This window comes from Takifugu rubripes, chromosome 21, assembly GCF_901000725.2.
Source record: "Takifugu rubripes chromosome 21, fTakRub1.2, whole genome shotgun sequence".
Lineage (NCBI taxonomy): Eukaryota > Metazoa > Chordata > Actinopteri > Tetraodontiformes > Tetraodontidae > Takifugu > Takifugu rubripes.
Genome location: NC_042305.1, coordinates 12,745,748 through 12,764,593, shown reverse-complemented (window position 1 = coordinate 12,764,593; position 18,846 = coordinate 12,745,748). Strand labels below are relative to the sequence as shown.

The window sequence follows — 18,846 nt, the reverse complement described above, 5'->3', positions numbered from 1 at the left end:
TTTTATTTGTTAAGGAAGCGCTGGACTGATGCTACAGAGGTGGTTTATTGGGGAACAGGGTCAATGGGTCAAACACTCAAATCTCCCCACAGTAAAACAGCTACAGGTGGGTCACAGAGGAACACCAGAACCACTAATATCAACCACTAATCCAGATGACAGGATGATCCAGATGTCTGTAGGAACCAGATGTTCTCTCTTGGGCCTCCCACGGCGTCGGAGCGGTGCTGCTCCTCCTCACACCAGGTTGAACTCCTTCAGGTTGTGTCTGAGGATGGTGTCTTTGACGGCCACAAACACGAAGCGGATGTTCTCCGTGTCGGTGGCGCAGGTGAAGTGGGCGTACAGCGTCTTCTCTTTGTCCGGGTTTTGTTCCTGGTACATCTTCAGGATGAATTCTTGAGCGGCGCCAGGATCCTGCTGGGGTCCTGCAGGGTCAGAGGTCGCGGCGTTAGGAATCAAAGCGGCGATGGCGGCGTCGGACCAAACTCACCAACCTGTGAACTCTGGGAAGTACGTGGCCAGGTGAGAGTACAGGATCTTCTCCTTCAGGATGTCCGTCTTGTTGAGGAAGAGGATGACGGAGGAGCGTTGGAACCAGGGGTAGGTGATGATGGTTTTGAACAAGGCCTTGCTCTCCTCCATACGGTTCTGAAAGCACACTAACTTATTAAAGCGCCATTTAACCAAACTGGAGTGTCGCCCACCGGGACTCGCACCTCGTTGTCGCACTCGGACAAGACCTGGTCGTACTCGCTGAGGGCCACCAGGAAGATGATGGAGGTGACGTTCTCGAAGCAGTGGATCCACTTCCTCCTCTCTGACCTCTGACCTCCCACGTCCACCATCCTGCCATGACAGATGTGTCAGATTTCGGTCTAACCCCCCCCCCCCCCCCCCCCCCCCCCCCCCACCCCCACCCACCGGGGCGTCCCATCCCACCTGAAGATGACGTTCTCCATGTCAAACGGGTACTCGATGATTCCGGTGGTTGGCACTCGCACTCGGAGGATGTCCTGCAGGTCCGGAAGGTAAGACGGCTGCGCGATCCGATCCAGGTCGGTCAGATAGCTGAAGGAGCAGAAGTGGTTACATCATCATCATCCATCCATCCATCCATCCATCCATCCATCCATCCATCCATCCATCATCCATCCATCCACCCACCCACCCATCCATCCATCCATCCATCCATCCATCCATCCATCCACCCATCCATCCATCCATCCATCCATCCATTTATCCATCCATCCATCCTCCCACTCATCCATCCATCCATCCATCCATTTATCCATCCATCCATCCTCCCACTCATCCATTCATCCATCCATCCATTTATCCATCCATCCATCCTCCCACTCATCCATCCATCCATCCATCCATTTATCCATCCATCCATCCATCCATCCACCCATCCATCCATCCATCCATCCATCCATCCATCCATCCATCCATCATCCATCCTCCCACTCATCCATCCATCCATCCATCCTCCCACTCATCCATCCATCCATCCACCCATCCATCCTCCCACTCATCCATCCATCCTCCCACTCATCCATCCATCCATCCATCCATCCATCCATCCATCCATCCATCCATCCATCCTCCCACTCATCCATCCATCCATCCATCCATCCATCCATCCATCCATCCATCCATCCTCCCACTCATCCATCCATCCTCCCACTCATCCATCCATCCATCCATCCATCCATCCATCCATCCTCCTACTCGTCCATCCATCCATCCATCCATCCATCCATCCATCCATCCTCCCACTCATCCATCCATCCTCCCACTCATCCATCCATCCATCCATCCATCCATCCATCCATCCATCCATCCTCCTACTCGTCCATCCATCCATCCTCCTACTCGTCCATCCATCCATCCATCCATCCACCCACTACTTGGTGGAGTCCGACAGCTGGTATTCCCGGCGCCGGTTGTAGCACTCCTGGATTCCCTCGTCCTTCCACAGACTGCCGATGGCGGACGCGTGGTCTGGCTCCAACTCCTCTACTTTGTCCACCTCCACCTTCAGGACTTCGTCCGCGTGTCCCTGTTGACAACCCAGAACAGAACCCATCAGAACCCATCCGTCCTGGCCCCGGGGGGCACAGCACCCCTTGTCCCTCTACCTGGTTGTGAGGATCAGAGAAGGACAGGCTGAGCGGCACCATGGCTCGCACCATGGTCTGCATGGACATGTAGATGTTCTGGTAGACCAGTTTGGCGTAGCTCCGTTTGTCCTCATCCGTGTATCCGCCTCCGTGGATGATCCTCATCTGTTTGATAAAGGTGCTTTTCCCGCTCTCTCCGGTACCTGTCGCACCCAGAAAAACACCGTTCTGGTTAGTGTGACAACAATATTTTTATGTTTTTAATTTTTAGGGTAATAAAGGCAGGTTTGGTCTTCCCAACGAGGCTCCCATCGTGGTTTGAATCGCTTACTGTGATTCCACACTAAAAACATCCTGGAGGGATTTTCACCACCAGAAAAAACAAAATCCAGCCATGCGGACGATATTTGTTTAACAAATGATGGCGAACGTGGGCCTGCATCTTCCTCCCGACCCGGCTGACCCTCGCAGGGCTGCCTGTTTTGCATCCCGACTCCTCGTCTTTGCATCTCGGCAGCGCGGCTCCTACGAACCTGCTGCATTTGAATGCATCTGGTTTACAAGTCAAGGTTCTGGGAGGCCCGGCCACGAGAGGAACCCTGAGACGTCACGATTCCCTGCAGCCGTTGCACTGAAGAAAGCAATGGGAAAACGGGAGAGCCGCAGGGCTCTCACCGCGCCACCTTTGTGTTTCTCTTGTTAGGGTTAGGGTTAGACTTTGTTTTTTCTGTCACACTGTTCCTGTAGCTCTGAGGCTCCTACACACACTCGTCTGCGTTCAGTATTCCTGTTCCTTTTGCTCTCTAGAGCTCTGCTACATGATCTCTAGTGCAACATTTCCCTACGACACTTTAAATCCGGTCAGGCTGAAGAGGCAGGAAGTGACCTTTCTCACACTCCCACTCTCCCTCCCAGGCTGTGGAGGAGATCCAAGGAGGCGCTCTGACTCGTGTCATCTGTGACTGCTGAAGTTTAATATCTGCCACACGTCTGCCATCTGCCACCGAAGAGGAGGAGGGTTGCGGCTGTGGGCAGCAATCTGACCCTGGAAAAGCTCTGGCGGAGACGGGCCCACGGCTGCCGTCCTGCACTGGCACCATTTGCATCACATTTGCATGAGGTGAAGCCGCACCAGCTAGTTCTGGCTTTCAGATACGGCGGAGCGTTACCGGTGTTGATGTGGGTTTAAAATAAATGACTCAGGGAGTCCGTGGTGTCTCCCTCTACGTTCAGAGATTTGTGTGCACAGAATACACAGTTAAAAGAAATAAACAGGGAATAAAAACCCCAGGACAAGCAGGACTAGCAGTGGATTCCCTCTTCACCTTAGTCTCTCCCAGTGCTCCACTTAAACAGGGCATTTTTATTAATTATGGAACCAAAAACATCCAACAAACGCGGCATCTTCAGTATATGTGCCATTCCCCACGTCAACAAGTATTTCCTAGCGTTAAACGGACGGCTGCACGGCCCCACGCTCAGAAGGAGCGAGTGGAGATGGGTCATGGAAGGACCACAGGTCCGGCCACCTCACATCTTCTCAAAATATGGTACATTTGCTCAAGCTTGGTCTGTTATTTCACCTGTTCTGTGTCTTCACTTCCAGACCAGGACTAGTCCAGGAAGCGCTGTTTACAAAGGACCTGACTTATTTAGTTAATTAGAACAATAGTTAAATGTGCCTGTATGGGAACGTTAAAGCCTAAGAGGGGGGCTTCAAACCAGTTTAACCCCTTTATGACCTGGCGTCACTGGTGTGGGCCTTGAGGATGCTCACCTAAGAGCAGCAGCTTCAGCTCCCTGCGGGAATCCTTCTTGTCCTTCCGCAGCTGCTTCTCGATCTCCTCGTTGATCCTCTGGTTCTCTCTGTCCTCCGCAGACGCGCAACACCCGGCCATGGTTCCCCCTCCGCCTGCTCTCAGCGCCGCGCCGCTTCACCTGTTGCCTGGCTCCAAATTCACAGAGGGCAGGTGTCACAGAGCATCTTTAAAATAAATAAATGAATAAAATAAAGGGGGAGAAGGAGGCAATCTTCAAAAGAAGAAGAAAGGGAAGTTTATTGAGAGATTAATTAATGGCTAAATAGATACAGCAGCTGACGGATGCGGGTCCAAACGGATAAAGCTCCGCGCTTGATATGAAGTGCGCGCTTGATCTGGTTGGAATATATCCTCCAGGTGTTCCAGGAGGGCGCGGCCAGAGCTGGACACACGGGATCCACTGGGAAATTGGGAAGCAGGCGGTGATTATTCCACACAGCCGTAATGAGGAAATCAACGAAGGGCGACAGATGGATGCAAGAAGCAACCAGGCCCGTGTGTGCGTGCGTGCGCAATATGGAACCAATATGACCAGAGTGCATCAATTCAATCCCAGTAAAACGAGTCCTGGGCTACAAGGAAGAAAAATAAAAATCCTGCTTTGGTCGCGGTGTGGCGCAATTACTAAACGAAGCCGCTAGAGGGCAGAATATTTCATAATTACAAAAAGAATGAAAACTATTAATAAAATCTGAAAAACACGTTAATAAAATACGAAAATAACGATACCTACATAAAAGTTCATGTGTTTCAGTCTGCAAATTAATCACTATTGTGAATGCCTGCTAGACTAATATAGTTACACCGTTAACTACCTGATCTTCAGAAAGAATATTGAAAAAACATAAAAGATGTCAGTTTGTGCCAATGGAGCCTTAAATTATTAGGATAGATAATGTGACAAGGTTACAAGAAATGACACACAGCTTGGGGGCTTTTTTGTGCAATTTACTTTCTATTTATCCACACTGGTGTCCTCTCTTTGAACAGCATTCTCAGTACATACATGTTTGAGAAGTCCAGACTATCATCATGATTGCTTTGCAACATTTACAAAAACAGTAAGACTCAACATGTTCTCATCAGCAGAAACAGTTATAACAAAGATTTCACCTTTCTCTGGAGTTGAATTGAAGGTCAGAGAAGGTCTGGCTTATGAAAAACCCGATCGACCTTTCAGAGATCAGAAGGTCAACACGTCAATGGCGGAAAAACAGAGAATTAATGAAAAAAAGGGGAGGGGGTGATGGGCTTCTGTGGGTGTTGCTTCTACTTACGACAACAATGGCAAATATGTAATAAAGGTAATTTCATGAATGTAAACAACCCAGCTCTGTGCCGGCCAAGTTTCGCCACTCCGTTTCAAATGTTTCAAAAGGCTTTGCATATTTAAAAACACACTCGGATTCCCTCTCAGAAGCGACTTCACCCAGCAGGCTGCTTGGCGATACGCCCGGGGAAACTGGTGTCGGAACATAACGCAAAGATCGGATCGGTGTCCCGCTGTAAAAGATTTACACTTTTAAATACAAACACGGCAGGTTTGTCTGGAAAAAAGCATTCCTCAAGCAATTAAAACAAGTGACGCACCTCCGACAGGCAGCACACAAACGCATCGTCTTAATATGTCACCTGACTTTAATAAAAGAGAAAAATCCAAGTACTTTTGACCAGAATCATGTTGGAAAAACAAAACCAGGGTTGGAAATACATGACAGCATGTTAATAATACTATCATCAGTTGAAATGCAGATGTTTCCAGAGTCTGAAGGTCAAAAAGCCCGAATATGCAAAGCCTTTTTTTTGTTTCTTTACTCCCCAGGCTGACTGCAGTCCTCCAGTTCTGGAGTTACTGGATCCAACAGCTCACGTTCCTGAAGGTCCTGCCAGGAGAGCAGCCGAGACTCAAACCCGGCCCAACAGGAGCAGACATTTCTGGTCTCTGAGCTGACTCAATGTTTCGGCTCCTCTCTCCACACTGGGCTCAGAGCTGCGTCTGCGGCAGGATTTTCCCTTTAATCAAAGCAGGAACGGTGCAACCGGCCTTCTGACCAGGGCGTGGCGGCGAGTTACTGATTAATGCAACTGCAGACAGGCGATATTCTATTTAACCCCGAGAAGTGTGAACGTCCAGCTTCCAAACACCTGGCAGCGAACCCTCTTAGCAAAGTGATCTTAAATCGCCCCCACCACTGCGAACAGGACTGGAGCTGAAGCAGCTGGCTCCCCACTGAGGGCTGGTGACCCGCCAGGCCTCGGCCCAGACCGCGCCGCCGCGCCATCATCAGCGAGACGCCTCCAAACGAGCTTCTGGGCGACCAAAGGGGGCGTTATTGGCTGCACTTCTCATAAAAACACGCACGCCGTGCACGGAGCTCCAGAGGCACAGCTTATTTCAATAAGGCAATATGTACACGTGAAGTGTTGCGTATTGTCTACGTGGTCGCTTCATAAATAAAGTAATACTGTACATTCTAACAGAGTGGTGGCGATCACGATGGGGCGGAGGGGGGGGGGTCGGTGAAAAGAAAGCACCTGGAAATGTACCATTCTAATGAGGCCCGAGCAGGTCGGCTTAAAGAAACAGGCTTCAGACGCCGCCTGATGGGCCTCGAACCCGCCTGGAGGTCCCCAAGGTGACCCCGTTCTTATCCCAGGGAGGGGCTGTTCCACCGTAGATCACGAGGAGGTCGGGCAACAATCGGCCGGCTCGCCAGACATCATGTGGCGTGGAGTTAAAGAGAAGAATGGGGGGGGGGGGGGGTTACACGCAGGGGCTGCAGCAACAACCGGTGAAGAGGGGGAGAAGAATCACGAGGGAATTTAAAAATATAGATGTACACATGAGTGGGTGGCGTGGTCACACCTCTGAGGCCAGTTAAGAACTAAACCATCACAATTAAATATCTGACTTTAAATATATATCTTTAAAATGGAATTATCTGCTCATTTATGTACTGCTCCATCATCGTCGCACCACGTTCCTCTTCCTGCAGCCGAACAATGGTTCTTTGCCAAGAGGGAAACTCAAAATTTACATTCTCCTCTTAAAAAATGAAGCCATAAACAAACAAGTTAAGAATATCTTTTCTTCCAAAACTGAATTAGCCATTAGACGTACAATACAATTACATAGATACATATTTTCAATACTGCACATTCAGTCTGCCCAAAAAGTAATGATTACAAAGCCAACAAAGTTGCTGCCATATATATAGAGATGTATGTACAATGATTATAGCATCCATAATTGCACTATGCCTCAATAAATGGAAATTACAGGCTTACGTTTTCAGGAATAGTTGAAAAAATACTTAATGTTGCCATGGGAATGGGTGTAAATGAGAGGGACCAATCAGAGAGCAGAAGGGCTAACTTTGGTACAAACATCAACACTGCGAGTGTGTGGTTCCGTCCCACCGGCGCGGTGACGGCGCGTACCCTTAAATCATTCACATCTCCACCGCCAGCCGGCCTCCAGTGGGAGGAGCCTGCAGCCGCACCTGCGGGCGTGGTCAGACAGTCTGAGCAGGGGCGGCCACCTCCTCTCTGACCTCCCGGCGTCAGTCCGAGCTGCGGGGGGCGTTGAGTACCTCGAGCCCCGCCGGAGCGAGCCGGTCCGTCGATGCATCGGGCCTCAGGCCCTCGGCACTTTCCAGCAGAGGGGAAAAAACAGCGGAGTCGGGCGCTTCCGTTGTTTTGGCATCGATAATAAATACACGTCCTCCCAGGATGAACTCATCAGAGTGGCACAGTTGAACATTTAAGTCCCCCCCCCACTAGCTCTGCAACAGGTCAACACTCCTATAAGACAGTTCCTGGACGTGGACGCAGGAGAGCTCCAGAACCTCCCCCCAAACACACGGCGTGGACGCCCTCCCCCCCAACAGGCTGGGACAGACCTCGTCACACGTGCTCAATTGTAAGAGGTCAGTGCAGCGTCGGGTCCCGGACTGGAACCTATTCGGAATCAGCGCAAAGGAACGGGGTCAGTGTAGGCCCGGTATAAGCCACCGGGTCAAGACCGCGACGTCAAAACACCAAAAACCGACCTGGCAGGTGGGATGAGGATACGAAAGAAACAAATTAAAATCCTCCTCGTTTAGAAAAGGGAGGGGTGAGAACGTGGCCTTCATTCCACCTCTTGTGTATCAGTGTGACCGAGAAGAACGAGGAAGGAAAAAAAGCCCTCAACTCTTGTGCACGTCGGAGCTCCGTTCATTAGGTTGGAAAATAAAGGAATAAAACGTCACGATGCACAAAGCTGGGAGACAAAACCCCCCCCCCCCCCCTCCGCTCCAGACCCAAGAGGTCCACAAATAGCAAATAAATTAGGATTTACGCAACCACTGAATTTTTTTTTTCCGATTTTCTTTTCCTGTGTGTTTTCCGGTGCACCGTCCCACACGGACCCGTGCACGGCCTGGCTCTACACCAGGTTGTACTCCTTGAGATTGAGCTGCAGGATGGTGTCTTTGACGGCGGCGAAGACGAAGCGGATGTTCTCCGTGTCGGTGGCGCAGGTGAAGTGGGAGTAGATGATCTTATCGCTGTCCGGGTTCAGGTCCACAAACATCTTCAGGATGAACTCGCGGCCCGCCTGGGCATCCCTCTGCGGTCCTGTGGGGCGGGAAAGAAGGGCAGAGGCCAGGCTTTAAACGCTTTAAATCAGAAAGGAACGCTGAAAAGAAGACGCATGTGTTCTGTAGTATCGCTCGATGTTCAGCTGACATGAGCAACGCGGGCCGGGCCGGGCCGGGCCGTGGAAACTGCAATTTCCCACACTCTGTGAGACCTTTTTTACCGCTGGCGTTTTCGATTTTACTCACCGTCATACTCCGGGAAGTAGTCGACCAGATGAGAGTACATGATCTTCTCCTCCAGCAGGTCCTTCTTGTTGAGGAAGAGGATGACGGAGGAGTTCTGGAACCAGGGGTAGGTGATTATCGTCCTGAACAGAGCTTTGCTCTCCTCCATTCGATTCTGCAGAAGAGGGCGAGTCAGAACCAGTTAATCACGTCAATAAATGCACTCCTTTATCACTCAGGGAGAACTTCTGAATACATTCATGTATATTTTAGTGCAGCAGAGAGGAAAAGGCTGACTAACGCAGCTCCAGGAGTTCTGCCTAAGCCTTCTGGGATCAAGCCCCAGACAGGACTTTGACAATCCGACACGACGCTTTGACTAAATGCTCATAAACATTTTGGCGAGTTTCCTCGCGAACTCCTCTGACTTCACGTGGGTGTTTCATTCACCTCGTTGTCCGATTCCACCAAGACCTGGTCGTACTCGCTGAGGGCCACCAGGAACATGATGGAGGTGACGTTCTCAAAGCAGTGGATCCACTTCCTCCTCTCTGACCTCTGACCTCCCACGTCCACCATCCTGTCAAGGGGAAGAGAAACCAGTCCCGGCGAGTCCGTTAATGCTGGCGTCACATGATCAACCCTGGAAACTGTAGACCAACAGCAGCAGATAGAAACCTGAACACAACGCTCTGCAGGTCAAACGGGTACTCGATGATGCCCGTGGTCGGGACTCGAACCCTCAGCACGTCCTGCTGGGTGGGCAGGTAGCCCGAGTCAGCGATCCGGTCCAGAGCGTTCAGGTAGCTGCAGGACAGAGAGGACAGATCAGCGCCCACTAGAGGTGCTTTATCTTTGTGTCCTTAAACCACAACCACAGCTCCACATGCATCTACTCACTACTTAGTGGAGTCAGACAACTGGTACTCCCTCCTCCGATCGTAGCACTCCTGGATTCCCGGGTCATTCCATAAGCTTTTGATTGCGTCCACATAAGGATTCTGGAACATGCTGATCTTCTCGACATCCACCTCTCTCACGATGTTGGCGTTGGCCTGAGGGGAGACAGAGACGGACCGAGTCAACTCGCAAGACACAAACACGCCGATTTAATGAACCCTCAAACTTTCCTTCCTAAAATCAATACAAGTTGTGTAGATCTAGTTATCACTTTTATATCTTGGCCCCTCAGGCTCCACACAGACCTATTATCTGATTCCCAGTGGCTCCATTAAAGGGGAAGTTCTGCTGTCCCAGATTCCCATTAAAACTCCCCCGTGTCCCACAACAAAAGATAAATATCTGCTCGCCGGGACCTAAATGAACTAAAACAAAGCCGCCAGTGTTGCACTGGATATAGAGAACAAAATGACGACGTTGCGGTTTTCCAGAAATGAAGAACTGGTGAAGACCGAGTGTCTGCCCACTCTGGGTTACGTCTCTGTTCCCCTGCTGGGCCCCGTGTCGTCTGTAGCTGTGGCCATGATTGACAGGTTTCATTCTCACTTCCTCTGTACCAGTGAAGAGGCCTGCTCCCGCTCCCGCTGTAGACCCACTGACGCCGCAGCAGGTTATTGGGAGCTGGCTACGCTTCGGATGGGGCTTACCAGCGTGTCACGAACTAGGGGGAAATCTCTGCGTCTCCCTTTCCTTCAGGCAGCCAGAGCACACGTGCACGCCGCTGAGCACACGCCCAACGTTGTGAAGCTGCTCCTGCAGCCGCGCCGAACCCCCGCTGCTCTGCTTTCACTGCCACCCCGTTCCTGACTAACGGAACGAGCCCGGGAATCCACCGACTCTGACCGCTCTCCTGGGATCAAACCATGGGTCATTTCCGAAGGTTCTCCTTGTCTTGCGTGCCAGGGCGCCGCGCTGCATCTACCAAGTCCCCTCCGGGCGACCCCCCACCTCTCAGAAAGGTTTCAGCAGCACCGTTTGGAGCGAGGCCGTCGGCTGTCAGCTGTAATGGACCGTGATGGCGCTGAAAGCTGCGCCCACTTCCTTTCATTTGTCACTTCAGGCGTCCACAGAGGACTCTTTGTTGAAGCCGCGCGTGACCGACCGCGCACGAGAAAGGTGAAGCAACAGTCGACTCGCGTTCGTGTGGAAACGTGCCGGATAAAACGGACACAGGAAGTGTCAAATAGGGACAGGAAACGGTTACGGCTGGCTGCTCCCAGTGATAGACGGCGCAGCAAAGATAAACAAGGACGACTGGCTGTCACTCTTCACCACTGTGGTTATTTCTGTGTCCAACGGCTGGTTTACCTTATTGTGCTCGTATTTGTAGGGGATCTTGAGCGTCTCGGCGGCGCGGATCATTGCCTGCATGGACGTGAAGATGTTCTGATAGACCAGTTTGGTGAAACCCCTTTTGTCCTCGTCTGAGTAGCCGGCGCCGTGGATAATCCTCATCTGTTTGATGAAGGTGCTCTTCCCACTTTCCCCGGTGCCTGCAGACAAACGGGCAGTCTGGGTTATTCACCGAAAACAAAGCAACACACGCATCCCCCTGTGTCAGAATCTGTGGGTCTAACTGAGGATTTAAAAACACCCCCCCAATAATACAGCATTAAACATTAATTACAGCTGCCAGGACCTGAGAGGCCTGCGTCGATAAACGGATGCTTTCCTTCCAACTGCCAAACAACTCTTTGGAATTAAAAAAGGGAAATAAAACTGAGGCAAATCTGCCACAGTTCTGTAAAAAAAATAAAACTATATCTGGGACCAAGTGGCAACATGGGCAGGGACCACTGACAAAATGCAGAATTAAATGTTTCTAAACCTCCAAAGGGAGTGTATATTTGCTGCTCTCTGCTTCACTGAAACTCTTGGCAGCGGTCTGACTTTACCTCACCTCTAACTCTGGCAGGAGGGAGTGAGCGATTGTTTTACACAGCAGCCGCATACCAGGGTCACACACACGCGCGCGCGCACGCACACACACACACACACACACTCCTCTGCACCACCCAAACAGCACCGCTGCAACATCAAATCCCACTTTTAAAGTAGAATGATCCATTTAGAAGCAGGAAACCATCATTTATCTGTGCTCTTTTAGCCAAAACTCCTTTAAATAATAACAGGAGTGTCCACTGTTGGAACACTGTGATCATGTGATTTACAGTAATAGATGTTGTTGCTCATTTCACCTCTTGTAGATCCAAAAGTAAACACATTTCCAGTGTGAACTGAACTGTTTTGCTGTTCCTTTCTATGAGGCTGCCATGTTAGCGTTGGCTAATATGAGCTTTTTAAAAATGCTGCATTAGTGGTGGTGTCGCAGGTTGCTATGGAAATTAATCATGCTCCCGCTGGAACTTTCCACAAGTGTTTGGCATGAAAAGCCTGAACACCTGCATTTGTTATTTGATGTTGTGGCACATATAGAACACTTAAATATAAAAAGATGGTCTCAGCTCTGTTATAAAGCTGTAACAGAAAAAAATAGCAGAAATGCACATTTATTACATGCACATTATTACAATGTCTGCATGTGAGATAATTTATATAGATATTTTTATATTCTTGAGCTGAAATCAATGACAAATAACTGCACACAGTAGAAAACGCTACACATTTTGTTGGGATGCCCAACAACATGGATGTGAAACATCCACCTGAGCCAGTAAAGGCGGGGGGGGGGGTCACGTGGCTGCCTGCTTCACGCCCCCACACGCTCCGTCCACCTATAATCAACTATTGAATTAACCCCGGCGACGGCTGGTGCTTAGTCACTGCGCTGCCAGTGATGTTGCACAAGAGTTAATGACTTACAGCATCCACGCTAAAAATGGACACATTCTATTTTTCAAACAAGCAAAGTGCAAACTTCCAATCAACTGTGCCGGTGTGTTTTTGGATTTGTGTGGTTCTGATGTCACCGCCGCTCAATCGCGGCAAAACAAACAACAAAACTGAGATCCTGACGGAGGAATGGTGGGATGTCCAATGACACATTAAATAAACCGGTGCTGCGATGCTGCTGCTGAGTTTTAGGCTGCGAAACTCGACGAGATGAATCACAAAACAGATGCTGTCAGAGGCGGAAGGTGTATTTGACATGCGTCCTCTGGAGACACGTTCATTTGGCAAGATGAATCAATGAGCTGCCTTCCAGCCCCACAATTATTAGAAATGAGGTAACATGGCAGCAGACAGCCAAGTCTTCCCATGAGGTGCTGCGTCACAGCTGGATTAACCAGGTATCTGAGGTGGGCCTGGTTGGCATGACTCCTTAGAGGTAAACATGTCTGGTCCAGCTCAGAACAGGTGACCACAGCCAAAGCTGTGAGCAATCCCCAGTGTCTTTAGATTATACAGTCCAAATATAAGGACAGTCTGATCAAACCTCTGGGAGGATTTAAGCCTGGAAACTCAAAGCATTTTAATATTCAGCTCTGCAACGCACACGTGTGAAGTGGAGCCGACCGATTCTGTACGAAGAGGCCGGTAAAATTCAAGTCGAGTGTAGATGGAAATCAAAATATCTGACGAGGATGTGAGATTTTGCTGGGCTACACGTGTTTCACATGTCGGTAAAGGTGGTTGAGGGGCTGTGCCTCTGATCGCTGCTAGAGAGCGGAAACAGATCGTTCTTTGGGTCTTGGGATGTCACCCGACTACCAGGTTTCTCTCTAGCGGGCGCGATGCAATATGGCAGGTATAGAAACGTCTTGACAAACACATGAATTCGGAGGGGCGCCAGAACGTGAAGATGCAACGTAGACGCCTCCAAATCAGGCAGATAAGTTACGGGCTGTGGCATCTGGTACCATCAGAAGAGGAGTTCCAGATCAGACGCAACCTCTGTGGACGCCGGTGGACTCTAGACTGTCATGAGACGGTGGAAAAAGTTTTGCCTATTACGACCCACTATTGCATTTGAATTTTGGACGCACACACGGCTCCTCCCATGCTCCGGGGGCAGTATAACAATTCAAACCATCTGGCTTTCTGAGCAAGCAACAACAAAAATGCTACTAATCTGTGAAGAAGCAAATGTTTCTGACTGGATTTAATGGAGAACAAATGCGGAGCACATTCTGGATGTAACGGCATGGACACCATACGGGACTTATATGTGCTAAGCCCATGATGTAACTCGGCTAAAATGTCAGAAATGTTTCGCCAAAGCAGAAGATATTCATCAAAATCTAACATTGGTAAGCTAAATGTGTCTCCACAATGGCGGGATCTTCATTTTAAATCAACTATGTGGACCTACAGAGGCAAAAACTGCACGTTAAGTGGCCAAACAGAGGTGAACCACACAGACCAAGTCAACATATATATTTTTTTTAAATTTGGCTTTCAGAAAGTATGTCTAAAAATGGCCCATTTCCCAAGACTCTGGAACACACCACCGCATTGTGGTCCCGGCACAGAAGAGCCGGCTGCTGACCCGTGAGGAGAGCAGAGGGCCCCCATACAGGGGTCCCAAAATACTTCACCCGGACCCCAATGTGATTACTGCAGAGCGCCATCATGATGTGTGTGTCAGTCAGGTCTAGAGACCGCCTCCCTGCAAATCACAACCCCTGAAAAAGGAGTCCAGGATCCTCCTGTGACTTAATCAAACAGACTCATCTACTGATTAAACAAATCACTGGCTCAGGAATACTAATCCTTTCTTCTAATAAGGGACTCGATGTGTATATTGACGTTATTCGATGAACTGATTTCGTAACCACACACCGTTTTGGACGGTTCTATCCGTCTAAAGGGGTTTGGGGCGTTGCTGCTGGGCAGGCCCGCGATTCATTCACTGAGGTCTGGATGTATGAAATTCCACATGGCAATTCTTCTCTTCCAGCTCCTCAGAGCTGTAAATTGAGCGTAAAGGCGGTCACGCCTCCTCCTTCCTTTCATTAGACACGTCATTCCTGCGCGTGTTAGATCAATTCAGTGTGCAGCTTCGTGCAAGCACCAGCGCTCCCGAGTCAAATGCAGAGGCACGATTTTAATAAAAACCCGTTGCAGCCGGGCATCCACTCATGCACTCGCAATGTAAATACGTGCACATGTGCAGCGCCGTCTTCTCGTGTTGCGCAACAGCGGCGAGATGCAGTTTGCGTCCTGTCTGCGCTACAAGATGAGATAATTCCGCGCTTCGTATCGCCGCTCTGCTAACTGGGCTGCGTTCATAGAAGGATCATACGACTCTTCAGGGCTTCCTCTCAAAGACAATGCGTTTGTTAGAACTTTACAAAAGAGTTCGCACAGCTTTCGTTCGCCCGATAAAACCGTAAAGAGCCGCCGCAGATGTTTGAACAAGCATCAGGGCAGAGGTTAGAGCTGAACTATATAGATGTGAGACTCCTCCGACACGATGCCTCCTTCACTCACGTGACGTCGCTACTTGTTGTCTTGGACCGATTCGCCTCAATTTTTCTAGGTTTGTCTCATAAACTAGATCCTCATGTCTCAGGAGGGTCTAAAAGTGCTGTGCCACTTTTGTAGCAATTTCAAAAATCTATTTAGCAAACGAGGTCAGACGTGCGCGACATGAGGCGGCGATGCAGCTCAAACACAGCACACAGGTCAGCGGACAGGCTGTTTGAACCATCGGCTCTCCAGGAGCCACCTTACACCTTTTATCGTAGCGTAAAGGGCTCAAGTTATTAGAAAGAATTTAAATGGAGAGTCAAAATGGTCGTCTGGGATTTGGAAGGATGGGATTGAACTTTTAAATCAACAAGGCTACTGGACGAGACATTTCAACTAGTTCATCAAGGTCGCGTCCCTAGTTTCCACTTTATTGCCCAACAATACATTGTACTTTCATTTTCATTTGGAATATTTGGATTTTCTTTTTTTAAATGTTCACACTGAGCTCTTTCTGGAAGGGTGAATGAGGGGCTCCACTTTATCTCATCTTGAGCCAAGTGCCTCCAACCTTTTCATATTTCATACGACACTGTGGAGGAACAGATCAGGCAGCGGGCTGTGAAAATGATCACTTGCTGACTAAACACACACACGCACGCACGCACGCACGCACACACTTCTCCACAGAAGCCTGGTGGAAAGGCAGTCTGATTTAAATGGAGCCTGTGGTGAATCTATAAAATTAAATTACATTTTATTATAGAGGTTTGCCCATTTACGATTCAGCCTTTTTGGATCATTTCGACAAAAGTTCTTCCATTCATGAAAACAAGCACTAGAAAGGAGTTCCACCTTAACCAGACTAGTGAGTTTAGTGGCCTGCTTCGCTGATTAAATCCACGTGACTGACGGTTATCAAAACCCAAGTGTTCCATTATCTTAAGGAAAAAGAGTGCAAAGAGAAGCTTCCTCAAGCTAAAGTGTTAAGTCCGGTCCTTTGGAGAGTTACGGCTTCGTCTGCTGAGCTCCACTCTTGGCAGAGAGAGGGTTCATTGAAAAATGCAGAAATAATTAACTTTGTTGGCAATCTAAAGTCATTTACTGACCGTACACCGACCGTAGGACAGCACTCCCATCGCCTTTCAGTTTCATTTCTCCATCCAAAAGTCACACATATGCTCCCCACATGCAGGAAACTGATTACAACACGCTGACGCAACCAGTCCACCAACGATGGCGCCCTATAGCAACAGGATCCATTAGGCAGAGACCATAAAGAATTTGCATGTAAATAGAATCATTCTTGTCTATGAGCCATCAAACACGAGGACTACATCTGTCAAATTACCATACGGTTAATTGTGCACAGGAGTAGAAGGTTTGATGTATTAGAGGGAATAACAAAAGTTAGCAGAAAAGTCAGGGATGGATGTTTGCGCAGGCCTAACGACAAAGTCACTGTGTATTAAAATCAACTGGAGTGTGACCAGAACATAATATTTTGCTCCTTGTTAACAAAGGAGATGCCAGCTGGCTCCATCATATCCTGTTAGGGAGGATTCGTTACACAGTTCAGGCCAGCCAGAGGTCCGAGACTACCGTCCTACGTGTTTTCAGACTCAGCGTCTGGCTGCTATGAACCACCATCTCCTCAGCACATTCTCGGAGTAACGGGGAGGGGGGCAAAGGTCTCTGGCGCCGCCAACTGTGGTCATCACCCCGGTTACATTTTAAAAAAAACAGGACAACCTGTTTTCCTCCTAGATTTTCTCCGGTGTGACTAATACATCCTGATAGGCATGTTCAATCCCACCGTGCGAACATACACAGGAGCCAATATACACAAAGGATTAAGACATTATGAATCATTAATTATGGGATTGGTGTCAACACGCTGATTCACAGTGGGACGGCTACAGATGATTCAAAACACACATGAGAGTTTCTAGGTGGGCATACCATCACACAAGCTTCCATACATGCTGAAACAGTCCCTAGTCTGCCTCTCACACACATAATCATTGCCAGGGTTAGTAGGTGTTGAGCAGCAGCAAAGCTTTGCTCAGTTCCAATAAAACGCGAGACTTTGGTCACACCGTCAGGATGGGACCAATAAAAGGGCCCAGGAGGTCCTGGAGGAGGGGAAGGGTCAAGACTGCAGGCCCTCAGAGTGTCTGGGCATTAGAATGTTCCTGACCTGTCACAGCTATTTAAATCAGGTGTTTTTATTTCACCCACAGCTGGGGGCAAGGGGGGGGGGGGGGGGGGGCTGAGCCAAACGCTGAGATTTCAACCACCCACTCCCCAACTCCACTCAGGTGGAAGTCCATTTAATAGATGCTCATTTGTCAATCTCACCCCACCCCTGTGACACTTCTACCGGGGGGGGGGGGGGATTTGCTCCTGACCCCCTTTTCTCCCCGTCGAGCTTACCGAGAAGCAACAGTTTCAGCTCCCGGCGTGCATCCCTCTTATCCCGGCGGAGCTGCCTCTCGATCTCGTCGTTGATCCGCCTGGCTTCTTTCGCCTCCTCGCTGAGGCAACACGCCATTATGGATTCCAGGGTCATTCTCTCTCCTTTAGAAGCACAGACTTTACGCCCTTTCTTCCTTCAATGGCTCATTCAGATGTCGGGAGTCACCGGAGTAGAACAAAAGAGAAAACGGGCCTTTTGGGAGCCAAATAACGTCCTCATACAGGCCCCGGCTGGGGTGGAACAACGTGCGATCGCCCCTTTTAAACCCCCCCCCCCACCCCAAATAAGAACCAACAGCAGATTGTGCTGGGGAAGGAAAAATAGATACTTGGCAAATGACCGACCCCCAGCTCTTGCACGCTTTATGGGCCTCCCGACAGCTTCCAGACAGCGTCCACGAACATCGGTGCAGTCTTGATTGGTATTATGTGCTTTTCCTTCTGAATGCGATCAGCGGATCCGGTTAAGACACATCCTCCGCGCTGCTCCGTCTGATCTCGTTAAGCGTTCCCGTCCGCGGCCGGACGGCGGCTCTTTAAACGGCCCGACGGTGTTATATCCCCCCCACCCCCCCAATTAGAACAAAAACACCAGAAAATCTCCTGCCTTCAACTTATGGTCCGTGGGTGTTGGCAACGTGAAAAACACATGCGTAGAACTGTGGGTTATTTTCCAGTGGCTCGACTCCCGGGCGTGGTAAGGCAGAATATGGCGGACTTTCACTCCAATCCGCTAGGCTGGGATACAGTACAGTTATCTCCCTGGGTCTGTCCCCCCCCTCCAAAAAAAGCAAGGAAAGCGCATAAAATGTAGTAGCTCGGCCGGAGCTCTCGACGGAGGTATATCCCAGCTTGCGTTGCTTGTTTTTTCCCTTTAAATTTTCTTTCCAAAAAGCGACCGAGGCTGTTGAGCGGGGTGAGTCGGAGCCAGTCCCCGCGCTGCCGCTTCCCCGCTGCCAATCTTCTTTTCCTCGCTTCTCTTCATGTATTTTTATTACAAAGGCCGTCCACTCCTCCGCTGGCTGGGTGACGTCGGCCTCCCATCGACTGACCAGGGAGGGTGGGGGGAGTGTCACGTCAAACAAACGCCACACTAGGATTTACACCCCAACCTGTGGAATGGATGTTTATGAATGGGGATGTTTGTGCAGCCTCGTCTTTATCAATAAAGATGAAACCGTTTTTTTTTTCCAGGCACAAGAAGAAGCAGTTGTGTTTTTATTTATCAAGTGCTTCGACCAACTGTTAATCGATCCCCCCCTTTCTAAAAATTGAATTTTT

General features: G+C 49.6%; 2 protein-coding genes across 3 annotated transcripts; both read right to left on the bottom strand.

The window, feature by feature from the left end:
• Positions 1–15: 15 nt before the first annotated feature.
• LOC101066066 (guanine nucleotide-binding protein subunit alpha-14) lies at positions 16–4,244 on the bottom strand. The gene is made up of 8 exons (XM_029828973.1): positions 4,217–4,244; positions 3,904–4,110; positions 2,145–2,329; positions 1,911–2,065; positions 943–1,071; positions 720–849; positions 498–651; positions 16–428 (listed from the first exon to the last, which is right to left on the bottom strand). The coding sequence occupies exons 2-8, from the start codon at positions 4,022–4,024 to the stop codon at positions 238–240; spliced, it is 1,065 nt and encodes a 354-aa protein (XP_029684833.1). The 5' UTR covers positions 4,025–4,110; positions 4,217–4,244; the 3' UTR covers positions 16–237.
• A 634-nt stretch (positions 4,245–4,878) lies between these two features.
• On the bottom strand, positions 4,879–18,684 carry LOC101066291 (guanine nucleotide-binding protein G(q) subunit alpha). 2 transcript variants are annotated; one of them, XM_029828972.1, is made up of 7 exons: positions 17,911–18,684; positions 11,023–11,207; positions 9,655–9,809; positions 9,433–9,561; positions 9,205–9,334; positions 8,776–8,929; positions 4,879–8,566 (listed from the first exon to the last, which is right to left on the bottom strand). In XM_029828972.1, the coding sequence occupies exons 2-7, from the start codon at positions 11,167–11,169 to the stop codon at positions 8,376–8,378; spliced, it is 906 nt and encodes a 301-aa protein (XP_029684832.1). In that variant the 5' UTR covers positions 11,170–11,207; positions 17,911–18,684; the 3' UTR covers positions 4,879–8,375. The 2 variants fall into 2 exon arrangements, with proteins under 2 accessions (XP_029684832.1, XP_003974824.1); XM_003974775.3 differs by having other exon boundaries at positions 17,524–18,683.
• Between the last annotated feature and the right edge of the window lie 162 nt (positions 18,685–18,846).

What these genes read in the sequence shown, in the direction of transcription:
- LOC101066066 (XM_029828973.1), bottom strand. Translation starts at nt 4,024, where the DNA reads ATGGCCGGGTGTTGCGCGTCTGCGGAGGACAGAGAGAACCAGAGGATC. An exon ending in TGTCCGAGTGCGACAACGAG is followed by an intron (nt 652 to 719) that starts GTGCGAGTCCCG and finishes GTGTGCTTTCAG; the next exon opens with AACCGTATGGAGGAGAGCAA. An exon ending in GTACTTCCCAGAGTTCACAG is followed by an intron (nt 429 to 497) that starts GTTGGTGAGTTT and finishes CTGACCCTGCAG; the next exon opens with GACCCCAGCAGGATCCTGGC.
- LOC101066291 (XM_003974775.3), bottom strand. Translation starts at nt 17,659, where the DNA reads ATGACCCTGGAATCCATAATGGCGTGTTGCCTCAGCGAGGAGGCGAAA. An exon ending in TTGTCTGACTCCACTAAGTA is followed by an intron (nt 9,562 to 9,654) that starts GTGAGTAGATGC and finishes TCTGTCCTGCAG; the next exon opens with CTACCTGAACGCTCTGGACC. An exon ending in CTACTTCCCGGAGTATGACG is followed by an intron (nt 8,567 to 8,775) that starts GTGAGTAAAATC and finishes CCCGCCCCACAG; the next exon opens with GACCGCAGAGGGATGCCCAG.